This window comes from Ammodytes marinus (assembly GCF_949987685.1).
Source record: "Ammodytes marinus genome assembly, chromosome: 8".
In the NCBI taxonomy this organism is placed as follows: Eukaryota; Metazoa; Chordata; class Actinopteri; order Uranoscopiformes; family Ammodytidae; genus Ammodytes; species Ammodytes marinus.
In genome coordinates, this window is record NC_137212.1 from 1,631,603 (window position 1) to 1,648,548 (window position 16,946).

General features: G+C 39.3%; 1 protein-coding gene across 1 annotated transcript in view; it reads right to left on the reverse strand.

Annotated features, from left to right (window-relative positions):
• Positions 1 to 1,660: 1,660 nt before the first annotated feature.
• Positions 1,661 to 16,946, reverse strand: part of nrd1b (nardilysin b (N-arginine dibasic convertase)) — a 33,293-nt gene continuing 18,007 nt past the window's right edge. The window contains exons 19-32 of the mRNA XM_080032752.1: positions 16,201 to 16,287; positions 15,325 to 15,444; positions 14,775 to 14,826; positions 13,845 to 13,995; positions 13,104 to 13,231; positions 11,931 to 12,093; positions 11,539 to 11,570; positions 10,573 to 10,711; positions 9,650 to 9,697; positions 9,508 to 9,560; positions 7,759 to 7,842; positions 7,007 to 7,214; positions 5,472 to 5,561; positions 1,661 to 4,748 (exon numbers count right to left, since the gene is read on the reverse strand). Of these exons, the coding sequence (XP_079888878.1) occupies positions 4,503 to 4,748; positions 5,472 to 5,561; positions 7,007 to 7,214; positions 7,759 to 7,842; positions 9,508 to 9,560; positions 9,650 to 9,697; positions 10,573 to 10,711; positions 11,539 to 11,570; positions 11,931 to 12,093; positions 13,104 to 13,231; positions 13,845 to 13,995; positions 14,775 to 14,826; positions 15,325 to 15,444; positions 16,201 to 16,287 (1,601 nt within the window). The 3' untranslated portion in view covers positions 1,661 to 4,502. The remainder of the gene's footprint in view (positions 4,749 to 5,471; positions 5,562 to 7,006; positions 7,215 to 7,758; positions 7,843 to 9,507; positions 9,561 to 9,649; positions 9,698 to 10,572; positions 10,712 to 11,538; positions 11,571 to 11,930; positions 12,094 to 13,103; positions 13,232 to 13,844; positions 13,996 to 14,774; positions 14,827 to 15,324; positions 15,445 to 16,200; positions 16,288 to 16,946) is intronic.

A 16,946-nucleotide genomic window follows, 5' to 3' on the forward strand; every position in this document is an offset into this window, starting at 1 on the left:
CCTTAACGTATGCATACGAGTACCTTGTGCTCTGTAGCAACAGGAAGAGAGACCCTGAGCGGTTTTCAACAGCCGTATTTATAGTGATGCTTTATTAAGTTGTCTTGTGCTTACGTGTCATTTGTCATGAACACAAGAGTCTTTACCATAAATGGTTCTATTATCTACCTACACAACTTCTCGCTGTCTGCACATCATCTGAAGTTTGTCTGACTAAACAAAAATACATCGTATGGATCCCCATTACTTCCTCTTTGACCTTTCATGTCCACAATCATCACTCCATAAAACCATATTTTTGTCACGGTTCGATCCACTTCCCCGTTTCCGCCCTCACCTTCGCTGGCCTCCAAAGGGGTTCCTGTTACCCCTAGCTCAGTTCTGAAATTTCCCAGGCCACTTGCCCCTGTCACTTTCTAAGAAAACATTAACTGATTCTGGCTTCATTAATGTGAATATTCACTGGTTTTCCTCTATAAAACTGACTGGAAACATTACGGGACTTTTCAAGAAAAATCAAATAATTCAAATTTGTATTAGGTGGACTTTGTATAGAAAACTCGATGCTAGTAAAGCTAGTTATGCTGCTTTTAGACAGTGTCCATTCATTCTGCAACTGCAATTAACCATAATGAGAAGTGAGCTACAGTTCTCAAGTTTGAGTTTTGCAATTACATACTGTATGAATCTTATCTTTTTCACACACTTTCTGCAGTTAGAGCTTGTCTTAGTTTCACTCAACTTACATGTTATGTGTCACGGACATTAGTTTCTGTTCCATAAAGGGTTCTATGGTCTGCCTAAACAACTTCTCGCTTTTTTATTGTTCATCTGAAGTGCACTTGGTCTGAGGTTTGACACTTGGCTAAACAACACGTACATTCTCAGCACTTCTTCTCTTTCCGTTTATACTTCTCCTTTGTACTGTCATGGCCGCAAAGTGAATATGAAACCATACATTCTACGTGTTGGATTACTAACATGTTTTTGTTTAGCCAAGTGAGATACTTGAGACCAAAACTAATTATATAAACACGTTTGATTCTAACACCGACTCTTTCTGTTTCTCTTTGCTCATACGCGTCTCCCCTGACCATGGCTTTGTATTTTTTACTTGTGTATTTATCATATGTCTACTGTACCACCTGTGAACTTGTTAGCAGTAGTTTAATGTAGCAAAGGAGATTTACTTTTGAACTTAAAGGAATACTTCCCGCATACGGAACCGGCGTTCTATCATTAGAAAATCACTATTATAATATAATGAATGAGGTTCTTCTTCCCTCAGTCTTCCTTTGGCCCAGCTGTCCTGTTAATCTTAATGTGACATCACACATGGTGAAATGTAGGGTTAGACAGTGAGACCATAAAACACTCTTTCTGCCTTTTCTCAGGCTAGGATGAACCGATTTCTAAAAAAATTGCACATTTATACTACATAGGATCTCAGAGTTCAATACACCTTCATATTCCCACCTGGTGAAGTAGGTCTTTAAGTACAAGTGCGGTACTCGGCGCACTGCACTTGAGTTAAATTCCGAGGTACATTAATTTAGTATTTCAATTTCACAAACACAAGATTTACCTCCGTTTTACACAGAATGACCCACAAAACTTCCAATTCTTAACTAAAACACTTTATTGAAGGTATGTTTAAATGTCATTGAAATGCATATTCAATTCAAAATGAACTTGCAGTGATTTTGGTGCCACACTCTCTCAGCCTCCACAAACTACTGCAGTACATTCATTTAAAAACACGTCACAGCTTTGCATCACTGGCCACCAGAAAACAGTTTAGTCTTTTTACATGTAATTCTTCATATACGCCATCCAGTCCTACAGTATGAACATGTATATAGAAACCCATACAACATAAATAAAAACATAGCAGTTGTTAATATCCATTGATACTGGCATGAAAAGTGACATTAATATGATCATTATTCGTCTTTTTTTTTTTTTAAATCGCCCTGAGTCTCCGCGCTGCATTCATGTCACCTTGGAATAATCGTACAAATTATTTTACAGTTGAAAGAAACGACAACAAAAAAAAAATCAGACTTATTTAAATCCATCGGGACGCCATGATTGAAGTTTTTTTCTGCTCAGCTTCTTTCACGATAACAATGAACATAATATTCCTTTAACACTTCAATATTCTCATTGATATTTCCACAAACTAAAGCTCTGGCAAAAAATTAAGAGACCAGTCTGGATTTTTCTTAAATCTTCCTCTGTACATTACTTAATGGAAATGCTCTTTAATGACAAAACATGTATTGGAATTTGGTAGAAATGTTGTCAGTAGTTTATATTATAAAACCAAAATGTTCATTCTACTCAAACATATGCCTAAAAATAGTCAAACGAGAGACACTGAACATTTGGAGGGGTCTTCTAATTTTTTTCCAGAGCTGTACATTAATATTTTTCACCACGTTATTGGTCCTGGACACTGTACAAATCAAGAAATCTTTACATAGTGAAATAAAATCTTTTATTAACTTTCTCAATTTGTGAAATTACTCCAAAGATTTTCTGACTTCTCTGTGTTTACAAATGGACTGACGATTATGGCTTTATTTTTAGAAGATAAATCCGGCAAACATCTCCTAATTATTTTACGGACTTTGAGATGCACATGCAAAAACACCCCAGTGCAAAATGTAATGCCTCCTTTGAAATCTACTTCCTTTGCATTTTTACGTGTGTAAATACACAAGATTAATGTGTTCGGCTTAGCCAAAACACAGGTGACCTACACCCCAATACTGTCCCTGAATGCACCATGACTGAAACGGCAGCTGCTGCTACGTTAACATGCTACACAGACTCACAGGGAAATGCCTTGATTCAAATTATTAGTTTGTGTGTTAGAGACTTATGGAAATGCATTTAAAAAAAAAGTATATTGTTAGTATTTTTCCCAATATTTGGACTTTACAGAGATTAATCATTGTGCCTTGAAGGTCACACACAATGTTTTAAATGTGTGTTATTCACAGACCCATAGTTCCAGTGTTGTTGAAATAATTTAGGTTACCAAAAATGTCCAAAATAATGTAAATTGTAAATGTCTTTCGCTATCCAAAAGGCTTTTTTACCAGGGAACAAAGAATAGGTTCACAACTTTGAGCTTTTCTGCAGCAATGGAAGTAAATGAAGCCTTGAAAGTTGATGCAAAAAAAATTGCCTAGGTGTCCCAACTTTAGTTGCCGACTTCCAAACCCCTCTGTCTGTATAAAAGCGGTGTTGTAACAGCCTGTGTTTAAAGCATTATTTGGACTATATTGACCTGCAAGAAATAGTAGATTGATTGATATTATTGTTGGATTAGATAGATGGATTGATTATTTTATTTTCAGAGTACATTTAGATAAACTGCGTAAATTGCAATAAAAACTGGAAAAATTGTGGCATTCTAGAATGTTTGACTGGTAGTGTAGAATGCAAAATATATATTTGAAATTCTTAAATGGTTGGATTGGAAACGGCTTATTTAAATTAACTGCTTTTGATTTAAATGAAAATTTTCTTTCAGCCTTTTTGCTCATTTGTAACAGTCGGTAGAAGCCTGCGCTAAGGTATTAACTTTTGGCATCATATTTTTGCATAAAAACTAGCCTACACTCGCATTATTTTGCCTGTACACACACATACATTAGATTCTATATACGCTACATAAAAAAAGTGGTTTAAGCATTTTTAATTTAGCTTTTTTCTATGAGATGCTTTATACATGTTTTCCCACAGGATGTGAATGCAGCATTAATACCAACACTCACATGAGCCAAAAATAAACTAAACACTAGGGTTGATTCCCGAATAGTCGAATAGCCCGGTTCGACTGCCGATTTCACAGTCAAATAGTCGCAAAATGTTGTAATGAAAAAAGGGTAATTCTATCCCAGCTATATCGGGGGGGGGGGGGGGGGGGTACTGAATGTCTGATTTTACATGGAATGAGTTGGTTTAGCCCAATATATCATGATACAGTGGCTATATAGTTGTGTTAATATCAGCCTATTTTTAATACTGCTAATATAAATTTGAACATAACACATGATCTTTTAAGCAATCTCATTCGTGTGTGTGTGTGTGTGTGAATTGTAGACTAAGTCGCGATAAAATTAATTCCTATGCCAAACTGAAATTTGTTTTTTCAGCCCCTTTGAGTGTGGGGCAAAAATTGAAGCCACAATCGCAAATGAGATTTTTTGAGCAAAAAAAAAAAAAAAAAAAAGCATGAATTCGACGATTAATCGACTATAGGCAAGATCCGACTATGTGAATTCTCGGTCCGGGTTCACCTTTTACTAAACTGAAATGTTCGGCCATTTTCTGTCAGCAGTGTCCTCTTGTATCAAACATCAATTCCTAAACTCCTTTTCCACGGTTGCTTTATTATCTCCGACAGAGAGAGAGAGACAGCGAATGCCTCGTGTTGCATTGAAGTCCTGTTGGTGTGTAGTAAATAACAGAGAGTAGATACAGGGGGCTTAGTTTAGGATTTTGTGGTACGGATGGAGCTTGAGAGAGGACGTGAATGCTCTTATATTAGCGATCAGAGTGACTTCTTTGAGAGATGGCGAGGAGGTCGGTAGGAAGGTGAGTTCGCTGACTTCTCCGTAGCTAGAAGAGGAGGGGGGGCTGGGGTTGCTAGGGGGGTTGTCGGGGCTTTCGGGGCCACAGCCGGCAATGCTCTGTTCTGGAGGGTCGTTCTCCTCCGCTCCGAATCCAACAACCTGGGACGGACGGAGAGAAAGACAAAAGCATCAATCTCTTTCAAAGGTTTTTTTATTAGATTGCAAAGTAGCAAAGCAACTGCAGTACAATGGATGACAACTTTTTTCCCCTTTTTTCCCCCCCCCCGAACATACCCCACCCATATCCCACCCTCACACCCAATCACAAACAATCCTGCATTAAGAAATTAGTACAAAAAAAATAATACATAATGTTCAAAAGCATCAATCTAAACGCATTTTAAAAAAAAATAATTTAAACACAATGAAACAAAAAATAATAAAATATATATTAAAATACAAAAAATAATTATAAAAACAACAATTAATTTTTTTCTTCTAAAAAGGATAAATATATCTTAGATTTTACAGTATATAACATTTAATTTAGCTGAGGCTTCTATACAAAAACGACTACTAGGAAGTGCATTCAAACTCAGAAACAGCCAGTATAATTTATTTTTAAACCAAAATTGAGTTCAATTTAGATCATATCAATCTTTTTGAGCATTTTTATTTTTATGATCACTTTTGTAGACTTTCTTCCAGACAGCTAATTTCTATATGAATCAACTTGCAGATCTTATTTTTATGAACTAGACCATTTCAAATTCCAGACAGACTTACTTTTGATGGACTTATTATATATATATATGACTTTTTAAGGATGTTTATAAACCCTGATAGACACACACACACACACACACAGACAGACAGACTCACGTGTACGCTGAGCTTCCGGCTGCTGGCGTTTCTGTGTTCGAGGAACCATGAGACCAGCTCGGCCTGGGAGAAGAGTTTCAGAGCCTCGATCTGTCAGAGACCACAGAGGGTTAGAAACAAAGCACCAAGATGAACCCTTTACATAGCTGCTTTACACTATACTATTGATTTCAAAATACTGATGTTGGTTTATAAAGCACTAAATGGTTTAGCGCCAAAATACATTACTGATCTGCTGATACGTTATGAACCGTCCAGAGCCCTTAGGTCGTCTGGGACATGTTTACTTACATGTTTAAATCGAGTCTGAAGACTTTTCTGTTTCCATTTTAACCTGTACTTTTTATTTTATTTAAATGTTTTACTTCTTTTCATTCGCTTTTAAATGTCTTCTAATGTGTTTTATGTATTTTAATCTTGCCCCTGTAAAGCACTTTGAGTGGCCTTGTGATTGAATTGTGCTATATAAATAAACTTGCCTATACGATATGTCTTCCTCCCTCCACCTCTCACTGGATTGATCATAGCTGGGCTGGGCATGCATTTCGCTGGGTCGTTCTCCCCTTTCTTGCTTTCCCGCGACCGACTTAAAATTCGGAGGCAGGGGACACACATTCTTCTTCTACGTTTTAATTGCGAATCACTGCCACACACGGCCGTACTGCCTCTAGCGTAGTGTCGGGCTTTTATATGAGCAGTTAAGTTAGAAAGTAGCCTCTCTACATCTCCTTCTCAAAAAGTCCCGGATGAAATATATATAAATATATAACATTGAATAGTCCTGCCTCTGCAAATTTAAGACCTTTGAGTTATGGATTTAAGACCAGCATATCACATTTTTAATACATTTAAGACTTGTTAAGGATCCGCGGACACCCTGACCATATAATAGGACCAAGATGAACCCTTTACATGGCTGCTTTACACTGGGACATATAGAAAGAGTTTAGGGCCAGGTTCCAGGGACATATAGAAAGAGTTTAAGGCCAGGTTCCAGGGAGTTAGAAGGAACAGGGAGTTAGAACAATATAACTAGGACTAGCATTAACCTAACCACAGAGGGAGTTAGAATAGGGATTTCCATGGTTATCACTTAACCGTTCACCGATAATACTGAGCGCATCATGTCTCTTTTTTCTTTTGTTGGCTACTTCAACTAATTAAGTACTATTTCAATACAGTATTTCACTTGGGGATGTTCTAGAGGATAAAAATCCACCAGAATGAGCAAACAACTAAAGAAAGATATTCACTCATTTTGACAAAAAGTGATTTTGACAACAAGGGTTCTCCAGAATCGCTGACCTTTTAATATGGAGGGAGAATTAGGGGGATTCTCTCAATTGATCTCTCGAGTATAAATAAAGGTTAAATTAAAATAAAATGAAATAAAGGTGTAGGGGCCTTAGTGTCTCACATTATACTGGAACATATAGAAATAAATAATAATAATAGTAATAATAATAACAACTATAATGATATTATTAATAATAACAATAATAATAATAATAATAACAACAACAGAGGTGCCTCACCTCCTTCTCGAGCCTCTTGAAGACGTACTGCTGCGTGACGACCTCAAACCAGTTCCTGTCGACCTCCTCTCCCAGGTGAGCGTCCTCACACTCCTTCAGCTTGATGAGAGCCGTCACCTGGGTCCTAAAGCCCTCCGCACTCAGGCCCGACAGACGCTCCCCGAAACTCACCAGGAACTCCTCGATCTTAGCCTCCACAAACTCCGTGCTGAGGACAAAAACGGTGAGCCTCTTTTGTTTACATACCATTTACAGAGCCAATTTTATTTGTAAATTATTATTTTTGAGCTCACACACAGTACGGACAGGAGACAGACATATCATGAGGAGATATTCACAAACTCTGTACTGTGAGGATAAAGAAAATACATTGAAAAAAGTATTTTTGTCAAAGGTTTCCAACATTTTTTATGGTGAATTTACAATACTTTTTTATCAACGTCATTTTACCAAATTTCCACCACCTTAAGTGTCAGCGAATAACAAACTCTGTGCTGTGAACACCAAAGGAATACATTTAAAAAGCTATTTTTGGCTCAGGGTCTCAACACATTTAACCAATTTATTTTAAAATCTTTATTTAAAAAGGTGGAGTTAGCGATTTTGGAGAACGCTTGTTGTCAAAATCACTTTTTTTCTAAATGAGTGAATAACTTGTCATACTGTGCGTGCACTAAAAAAAAGCAGGCCTTTTTTTATAACTTTCCCAGGAAACAAATATAAACAGTAAAACTCAACAGATTTTGTCTCACTTGAACTTTGTGGCCTGTGTTTCCACGGTGACGGAGAATCCCAGCACTCCAGAGGTGTTTCTGCAGGTAGGGTACACCTGGTACCTGGGGGGAAAAGGATATGAGATGATTAAAGAAATGCATGCACATGTAATGAGAAATATTGCATAATGTATGTCTCCAAAACAAAGTGAAATGTTCGATTCATCAAATGCTTATTCTAAAAGCACTCAGACAAGTTACACCTATCCCATTGTCTTATACTTCATCTCTAAGGACCCAAGAGACAGGCAGCTTCTCCACATATTCAATAAACGGCATCCAAGTCACATCATACATCTGGATGGACTGCACTTTCTTTCTTTTTTAACACTTTATTTATGCATGTTTCTTAATGTCAGTACACACACATTAAAGGCATCATAGGAGATTATCTGCAATATGCACTTTTTAATATGTTGTGAAAAGTGCTTTTTACACCCCAACAGCAATAAATGACTTATGGGCAATGAAAAAGAAACGAAAAACCCCCAAATTCTGTACCTTCTATAAACCTGTTAAAATGCTGACCAATCGGAGACGATGGACCCGTATCTAAAGAACCAATCACAATCCTGCGCGTTCTCTCCCCTCTGTGTGCGAGCCTGAGCGCGTTCACGGAGGGCAGAGAAAGCGTTCGTGCCATATCGTAGTAGGCTACCTGGCAGTGGACTAGACTCGTGACTTGAGCCTTTTGACTTGACAAGACTTGCTACTTTCCCCAAAACCCAAAGATTAAAAAGTAGGCTATATTTTTAAGTAGGCTACTGCTCTGTATCTTTCATCATGTAGCCTAGTGTAGCGGAGGAAACTGGTGGATGTCGCCTACCGGTACCGCGCTGATCTGCTTATCACTGGTTTCACTTCAGAGGTGTCGGCCAGAACACCACTTAAGGCCAAAAACGTCAGACTATAAGCATGAGAAGAGGAGTATGGTTTTTCCGCTCTTTATTTTCCTTCTTTCACAGGCACAGCAGCATAGATCGCAGGAAAAGAGACACAGGCTTACATTCCGCTCGTGAGGAGACGTTAGAACAGCTGTTGCGACCTGCGAATCGCGGCCGTCAATAACATCCATAAACTGTAACTTATAACAGCGATCGGGACTGCATGTACTTACTCACACACGGGTGATTCACATAAACACGTTTCAACTGTGTCGACTACTGCGGCAACATGCGCGCTCACACACCTGACCGAGAGAGAAGAGAAAAGGAAACTTACTAGACAGACCCTCCGGCCGACTGACGTCACGGCCACTAACTGACAGCTATACTGTCATCCACACTGAACAAAACTCATCTCAACACTCTATAAGAAATAACAACACTGTAACCTATAAACTTTGGGGCCTTTTCTGCATGTAGCCTATGTGTGAGTGTTTGTGTGTGTGAGTTAAATGTTAACAATCACTGGTAAACAGTGCAATTGGGAAGTGCAGCCAGCAGCGCTCGTGCACGGCTGTGTGTCGAGGGGTGGGGGAGGGAGTCCCGAGGGGAGAGGGAGGAGTTAAACGGAACTCCGAGGACAAGCTAATTTCAAATCATGCTAGCTCTCTCAGATCGTACAGTATAGCTTTAAATGGTCCCATCAAATAATAAACCAAAACATACCCCCATGTTTTCATGTTTTACTTAAAATTAAATAGAAATTTCCTTTGAATGTTCAAACCTTCCCAGCACCTAGTCCGTCTGAAAACCCTGAAATGTAACTAACACTCCGTAGACTCACCCCAGTGTCTCCTTGGTCCGGAGGAAGTCAAAGCACGGCTCTTCCATGTGCATCTGTGGAGACGGACAGAAGACACATGAACTAAAGCTTCACTCACATTAAACTCCTGTTTTAAATGTGTTTAAACGTCATCAGAACTCACCACCATCAGCTCCATGAGAGCGTGTTCTCTGAGGTTCTTCAGCCCCGACTGTAAGGACACAAACAAATGTACAGTCACATTAAGCTTCAGAATTAATAAAAAAGTCACACATGACGTGAACTAATCATCTTTATTCATAGATTTCATCATGTATGATGAAATAACTAGGGTTGGGAATATCAACATTGGCTACATGGAATGTAAAGCCCACTGAGGCAAATGTCTATTTGTTATTTTGGGCTATACAAATAAAACTGATTTGATTTTACAATATGGCTACAATCCACTCATAGACTTAAGCCAACAGTCCGAATGGATTTTTAAAAGGAACAGACTGACATAGCAGAAATGCTGCTTTCCAAACAAAGGTTGCGTTCCGAATCGCATACTTTCTACTATATAGTATGTAGAAAAAAGATTTAGGATGTCCCGATTCTTGTGGCCAGATTTAGGATGGTTAGAAGTACCCGGATTTCCAACGGCCAAGATTGTTAGTGTTGAAAAGTGCATCCTATTTGGGCGATTCTGACCCACAAACCAGTGCGCACGTGAAGTGACGCAACATCGACGAAGCCTCCATATGAAAACAAACGGGGATGCGACGGATATAAAAGCAAGAGGCAAGATCAAGGCGCAATGTTATGATGAAATAAGAGAGAAAAGTATGTCCCAATAGTATGCCTACTGCATCCTAACTAGATTATTTTTATCGTCGGATGTAGTATGTAGAATAGAAAAAAGGAAGAGTATGCGATTCGGAACGCAACCTAACAATCTTGGCCGCATGAAGTAGGACATCCGGGTACTTCCTATCCTAACCATCCTAAATCTGGCCACAAGAATCGGGACATCCTAAATCTTTTTTCTACCAAACTATATATTTCAGGTGTGTGTGTGTGTGTGGGGTGTGGGTCTGTCCTCACCTGGAAGTAGACGGTGACCTCAGAGTTTGCGTCGCCCTTGTTGAGGGATTTGACTTTACAGAGATGATGTTTCTGAGGAAGCTCCACCACCCGGAACAACACGGGGACCTCTGCTGTCAGCGGCTGGAACTGCAGCTTACTGGAGAGACAGACAGACAGACAGACGAACAGACAGACAGACAGACGGACGGACAGACAGACAGACAGACAGACAGACAGACAGACAGACAGACAGACAGACAGACAGACAGACAGACAGACAGACAGACAGACAGACAGACAGGGGCAACACAGAGACAGACAGACAGGGGCAACACAGAGACAGACAGACGAACAGACACACAGGCAACACAGAGACAAATAGACAGACAGACAGACAGACAGACAGACAGATAGACAGACAGACAGACAGACAGATAGATAGATAGATAGATAGACAGACAGACAGGCACACACACAGGGGCAACACAGAGACAGACAGAGACACAGACAGACAGACAGACACAGACAGACAGACACACAGGGGCAACACAGACAGACAGACAGACAGACAGACACACACAGGCAACACAGAGACAGACAGACACAGACAGACAGAGACACAGACAGACAGACAGACACACACAGGCAACACACACACACACACACACACACACACACACACACACAGTTAACATCATATTTACAGATCAGACTCCTATGCAGAGCAAAAACTTTTTGCAAATACATTTTTATATAATTTTAATAAACAAATGTTTATTTTTTTTCAAACACAAAATATTTAGAAGATTTTTGTATTTACAATTTTTTATTATTTTTTTTAATCACAAATGAATTTTACTTTAAATAAAAACATTGTTTTATTGCAGTGGGTTAAGTTTTGCTCAAGCTCTGCTAAATACAGACACTAAAGTAACTCCATAGAAAATGTGAATGTGAAATACACAAATGAAGCAGGATACTCACTCTATGAAATACTGCAGGAACTCCTTGGACTCCTGTTGGGGGAAACAGTTTTAGCAAGATTAAAACCTTTTTTCTCTTTTTTGTCACAATATATTTATATATCCATCCATCCATCAACCCATCCATCCATCCATCCATCCATCCATCCATCCACTTATCTAGCCATCCATCCATTCATCCATCCATCTATCCACTTATCTATCCATCAACCCATCTATCTATCTATCCATCCATCCATCCGCCCATCCCAGATCTTGAGGCGTTTCACCGTGCTAGTGAAGTTGCCCTGCACCAGTCCCTCATTTTACTGACTATCTATCTATCTATCTATCTATCTATCTATCTATCTATCTATCTATCTATCTGTCTATCCATCTGTCTATCCATCTCACCGTGCTAGTGAAGTTTCCCTGCACCAGCCCCTCACAGTAGAGTTCTGCCTTCAGCGCAGTCACAAAGGTCATGAGGTCGTCCACGGTCAGTCCCTTCATCACAGCTTTGTACTTCTGCATCACAGACCAGCGGCAATGCTCCAAGATCAACAGGCGAGTGTCCCTGTACACAGAGGAGGAGAATTCATTTTATATCAGTCATTCAAAAGCCAACTCAAAACTCACCTCTTCAAGAAAGCATGTGACCCTTGACCCCACCCGACTCGATTCAAAATCTCATTTTAATACGTCTTTCTTCTTTTCTGCCCTTTTTCGAAAGGTCAAAGCACATTTAAGACAGTTTATTTTCATTTGTCGTTTTCATTGTAAATAATAATTCATTGTAACTGTCCACTTGTTTCATAATTGTATTGTATTGTTTCGTATTGCTTATTCTTTTCTTTTTCTTTACTTGTTCGAAATAAAAACCAGCGGCAATACTCCAGGATCAACAGACGCGTGTCCCTGTACATAGAGATTATGAGATTTAAAAAAAAAAGGTCACCACAACCATACCACCACTGAATATCCTGTGCAATCAATTTTATTTTTAGAAAATTTAAAGTAAAATTACTTTCTAATGTATTAAAGCTGGGGTGGAGGATTTGGGGAGAAAATGGCAGTTGGGATAGAGATTCAAATCCAAATACCTCAACCGCTCCACTTGTTCTCTTTGGTCCCTCCCCTATGGTCCCTCCCTGACACGCTCTACACCAACAAAGTCGTGCCAAAGTGAATGGACAGTCCCAACAGCCAATAAGAACAGAGAATTGGAGCCTCCCTCTGATTGGTCAAAGTGTCAGCTCATGTTAACTTTGACCAATCAGAAATCATATACCCCAGCTTTAATGCAAATTCAAAAGTTTGCAGATTCAACAAACACAATGTACTAAAACAGATTAAAACATTTTTTGTTTCTGATTACTCATTTATTTCATCAACTCATTATTAAAAAGTGAAAGTATGAAATACAAATCACGGGGGAACGTTTCATAAAAATGTGTCTGTATCATATCGTGGACTGAGTAATTAGCTAACATGTAATTTATTGTTGGACATATAAAAAGGTGTGTGTGTGTGTGTGACTGTGTGCGGGCCTGCGCGTGTGTGTGTGTGTGTGTGTGTGCAACATACTTTCCGAGTCTCTCTGGTTTGATGAGGATGTTGAAGTAGGTTTTCTTGAGCTGCTCTGAGAACATTGTGAAGACTCCGGGGTCTGCGGTGAAGTCTGCCAGATGGTCCACTATCAACCTCAACAGCAGCTGAAACGGCACAGAACAGAAAAGTTACTGGAGGTAGTAGTAAAGGTGCTCCGAGGAAATTTCCATTTGTGTTAATTCTAGCGCCCCCATTTGGACAAAAGCGGTAGTGTTTTAATCACGCCAGCTGTTGTTCCTGGGTGAGCGTATACCCCATGACAAAGGCATTAAGAAAAACTATATAAAAATAGCATTCTTTACACTGATGGTCTCGTTTGCTGTTATACAAATTATAAAAGAAGAAGAAGAAGAAGAATTATAGAATAAAATAAAATAAGAAATTATGAAAAGGTATAAAAGCGTGTATGTGTCTGTCTGCCTCCCTGTCTGTCTGTCTGTCTCACCGGTAGCTTGTGGTTGAACCCTTTCAGTCTGATGACCAGTCTGTGCTCTCTCTGTCTGTCTGTCTGTCTGTCTATGAGCCTGTCTGTCTGTCTGCCTGCCTGCCTGCCTGCCTGCCTGCCTGTCTGTCTCACCGGTAGCTTGTGGTTGAACCCTTTCAGTCTGATGACCAGTCCGTGCTCTGCCTGTCCGTCTGTCTTTCTCCCTGCCTCCCTCCATGTCTGTCTGTCTGTCTGTGTGTCTGTCTGCCTCCCTGTCTGTCTGTCTGTCTCACCGGTAGCTTGTGGTTGAAGCCCTTCAGCCTGATGACCAGTCCGTGCTCTGCGGCGACCAGCTTGTATTCCAGCTGAGCCACGTCAGCCTCGTACGCCGGCTCAGCCAGGTTATGAGCCAACACGTTCACAAAGATATCGAACAGAACAAGGCTGAAAAACAAGAATATACTGTTAAACACACACACACAAGTACGCATACATTTGTGCTTTCTCACTTTCTCTCTCACACACACACACACACACACACACACACACACACAATGTCTTGATGATTGAATTAAGTTATGGGCCAAAACGTTCACAAATACATCGAATAGAACCAGACTGAAAACACAGGGATATACTGTTAAACACACACATACACACACACGCATCAATACGTTAAAACACACATACATACACACACACAGAGGAACAGCACAGTCAATACACACACACTCACTCACTGACTCTCTCCTACAAACACACACATCACACAGACTCACACACATGTTTGTACGGCTATACTTGTGAGCACATTCATTGACATAATGCATTCACTAGCCCCTTACCCTAACCCTAACCATCAAAACTAAATGCCTAACCCCAACCCTTACACTAAAACTAAAACATAGTGTTAACCCTCAAAAGGCCTGTCCAAAAAATTTACTCACTCTTAGGTCTAAATTCAAAATTGGTTCTCTCTCACACACACACACACACACACACACACACACACACACACACACACACACACACACACACACACACACACACACACACACACACACACACACACACACACACACACACACACACACACACACACACACACACACACACACACACACACACACACACACACACACACACACACACACACACACACACACACACACACACTAATGATGATTGACTTTAACGTGGACATTCATGTGTGTGTCTCTTACTTCTCAGGACTCTTCTGAATCACCGGGGAGATCAGGTTGAAACGAATGTACGCTGAAAAACAGAAAACATTATTATTTAATCATTTACTTTATTTTAAACCCCACAAACAAACTTTTCTGTTTATAAAATTAAAAGTAAGTTTTGTTGGTTTGAAACAATTTCGAAAAAAATTACTTGGAATTTTGTGTGAAACACTTTGATATCAATTTGAAGTTTTTGCATATTTATTTATTTTCAACTTAAACTGCTTATAATAGATAATTCAGCATTCGATTTCAATATTCCTTTATTAATTAATTTATTTAATGAGTCATTTATCTATGTACATATCTATTATATCTTCCCATAATCACACTTGTGTCTGTAAACAGTTCTTAGTATTTACAAGTTCCTTAAAAATCACACAGTACTGCTCCATAAATAAAAAAATAAAGTAAAATGCAAATATCCACAGTTGAGGGGCTTGTTTGTACATTTATCTATTTCTAAATGTATTTATTATAATGGCGGATATAGTCCTCTATAGTTGAGGCGTTTGTTTGTACCCACCTTTGGGTATCTTGAACTTGTTGTCCTTCTTGTACCACAGAGCGCCGCGCTCGTTGTTTATGATCCGGACGGGAAACTCTGAGTCTGGACAGTCCGACGCTTTCAGGGCGAAATCCGTCGCTGAAAAACAAAGAAAAAAGAAAAAAAAGTACAATTAAAACTGTGCTATAAATCAGCTATTGTATGAATCATTAAATGTTTTCCTTTTACATTGTGATAATGTAGTAAATATAACTTTTAACTAGTGCTGTCAGTTTAACGCGTTATTAACGGCGTTAACGCAAACCCATTTTAACGGCGTCAATTTTTTTATCGCGCGATTAACGCTCGTCATGGCCTAGGAAATGTTGTGGTTGTTGTTTCACATGCTGTTGTATCACCTAGTAATGTTAGTAACAACTGAAACACCACAAACTATACATATGGCTCGCATTTAAGTTACTGTCAATATATAGCATATAGCCTATTGTTATTTGCACTGAATTGCAAATTATGATATTTGAGAAGAAATACACTGAATTACAATGGTGTAGACATCATTGTAATTAAGTGTATTTCTTCTGTAATATCATAATTAGAATGGGTGTGATGAGAGCATTAAAATGAGGAACAATAATGGGACAAAAAGAAATCAAGGGACATTCAGGCTAGAATAAATAATCGCGATTAATCACAAGTTAACTATGACATTAATGCGATTAAATATTTTAATCGTTTGACAGCACTACTTTTAACACAAGATTAACCTGGCCAAGACAGCAGCACTATGTCAAAATAATCACATCAAATACATGTATTTTTCATACACCACATTCAGCATCCAATTTATATACATGGCATGATCAGGGACACAAGAAAATCGTCATATTTTCATACCGATGAATTTGTTCTCAGCAGGGAGGTGGAGGTCTGTGTTGAGTTCAAAGTCTCCGGCCCAGCGCTGTGCCCACTCCTCTGGGATGTCTGGGGGGGCAAAACAAACACACACAAGATTAATATGAGTACAAGCTGTCTTATATTTAGTTGTTTGGTTTGATTTAAATGTAATGACCAGCAAATGTTTCAGCTGTGTGTATTTGTGCGTGCGTGTGTGCGTGCGTGCGCGTGAACCAATATAGATTTTAGACCTTGAGAGTGAGGACATTGTTGGAAAATGGGGACATTTTGTCCGGGTCTCACTTTGGGACAGGCCTTTAAAGGGCTGTTTGAGGGTTAACACTAGGTTTTAAGGACAGACCTTTAAAGGGCTGTTTGAGGGTTAACACTAGGTTTTAAGGACAGGCCTTTAAAGGGCTGTTTGAGGGTTAACACTAGGTTTTAAGGACAGGCCTTTAAAGGGCTGTTTGAGGGTTAACACTAGGTTTTAAGGACAGGCCTTTAAAGGGCTGTTTGAGGGTTAACACTAGGTTTTAAGGACAGGCCTTTAAAGGGCTGTTTGAGGGTTAACACTAGGTTTTAAGGTTCAGGTATGAATTAGGTTTATGTTAGGGTTAGTGTAAGGGTTGGGGTTAGGCATTTAGTTTGGATGGTTAGGGTAAGGGGCTATAAGGGGCTAGGGAATGCTTTATGTCAATGAATGTCCTCACAAGTATAGCCTTACAAACGTGTGTGTGTGTGTGTGT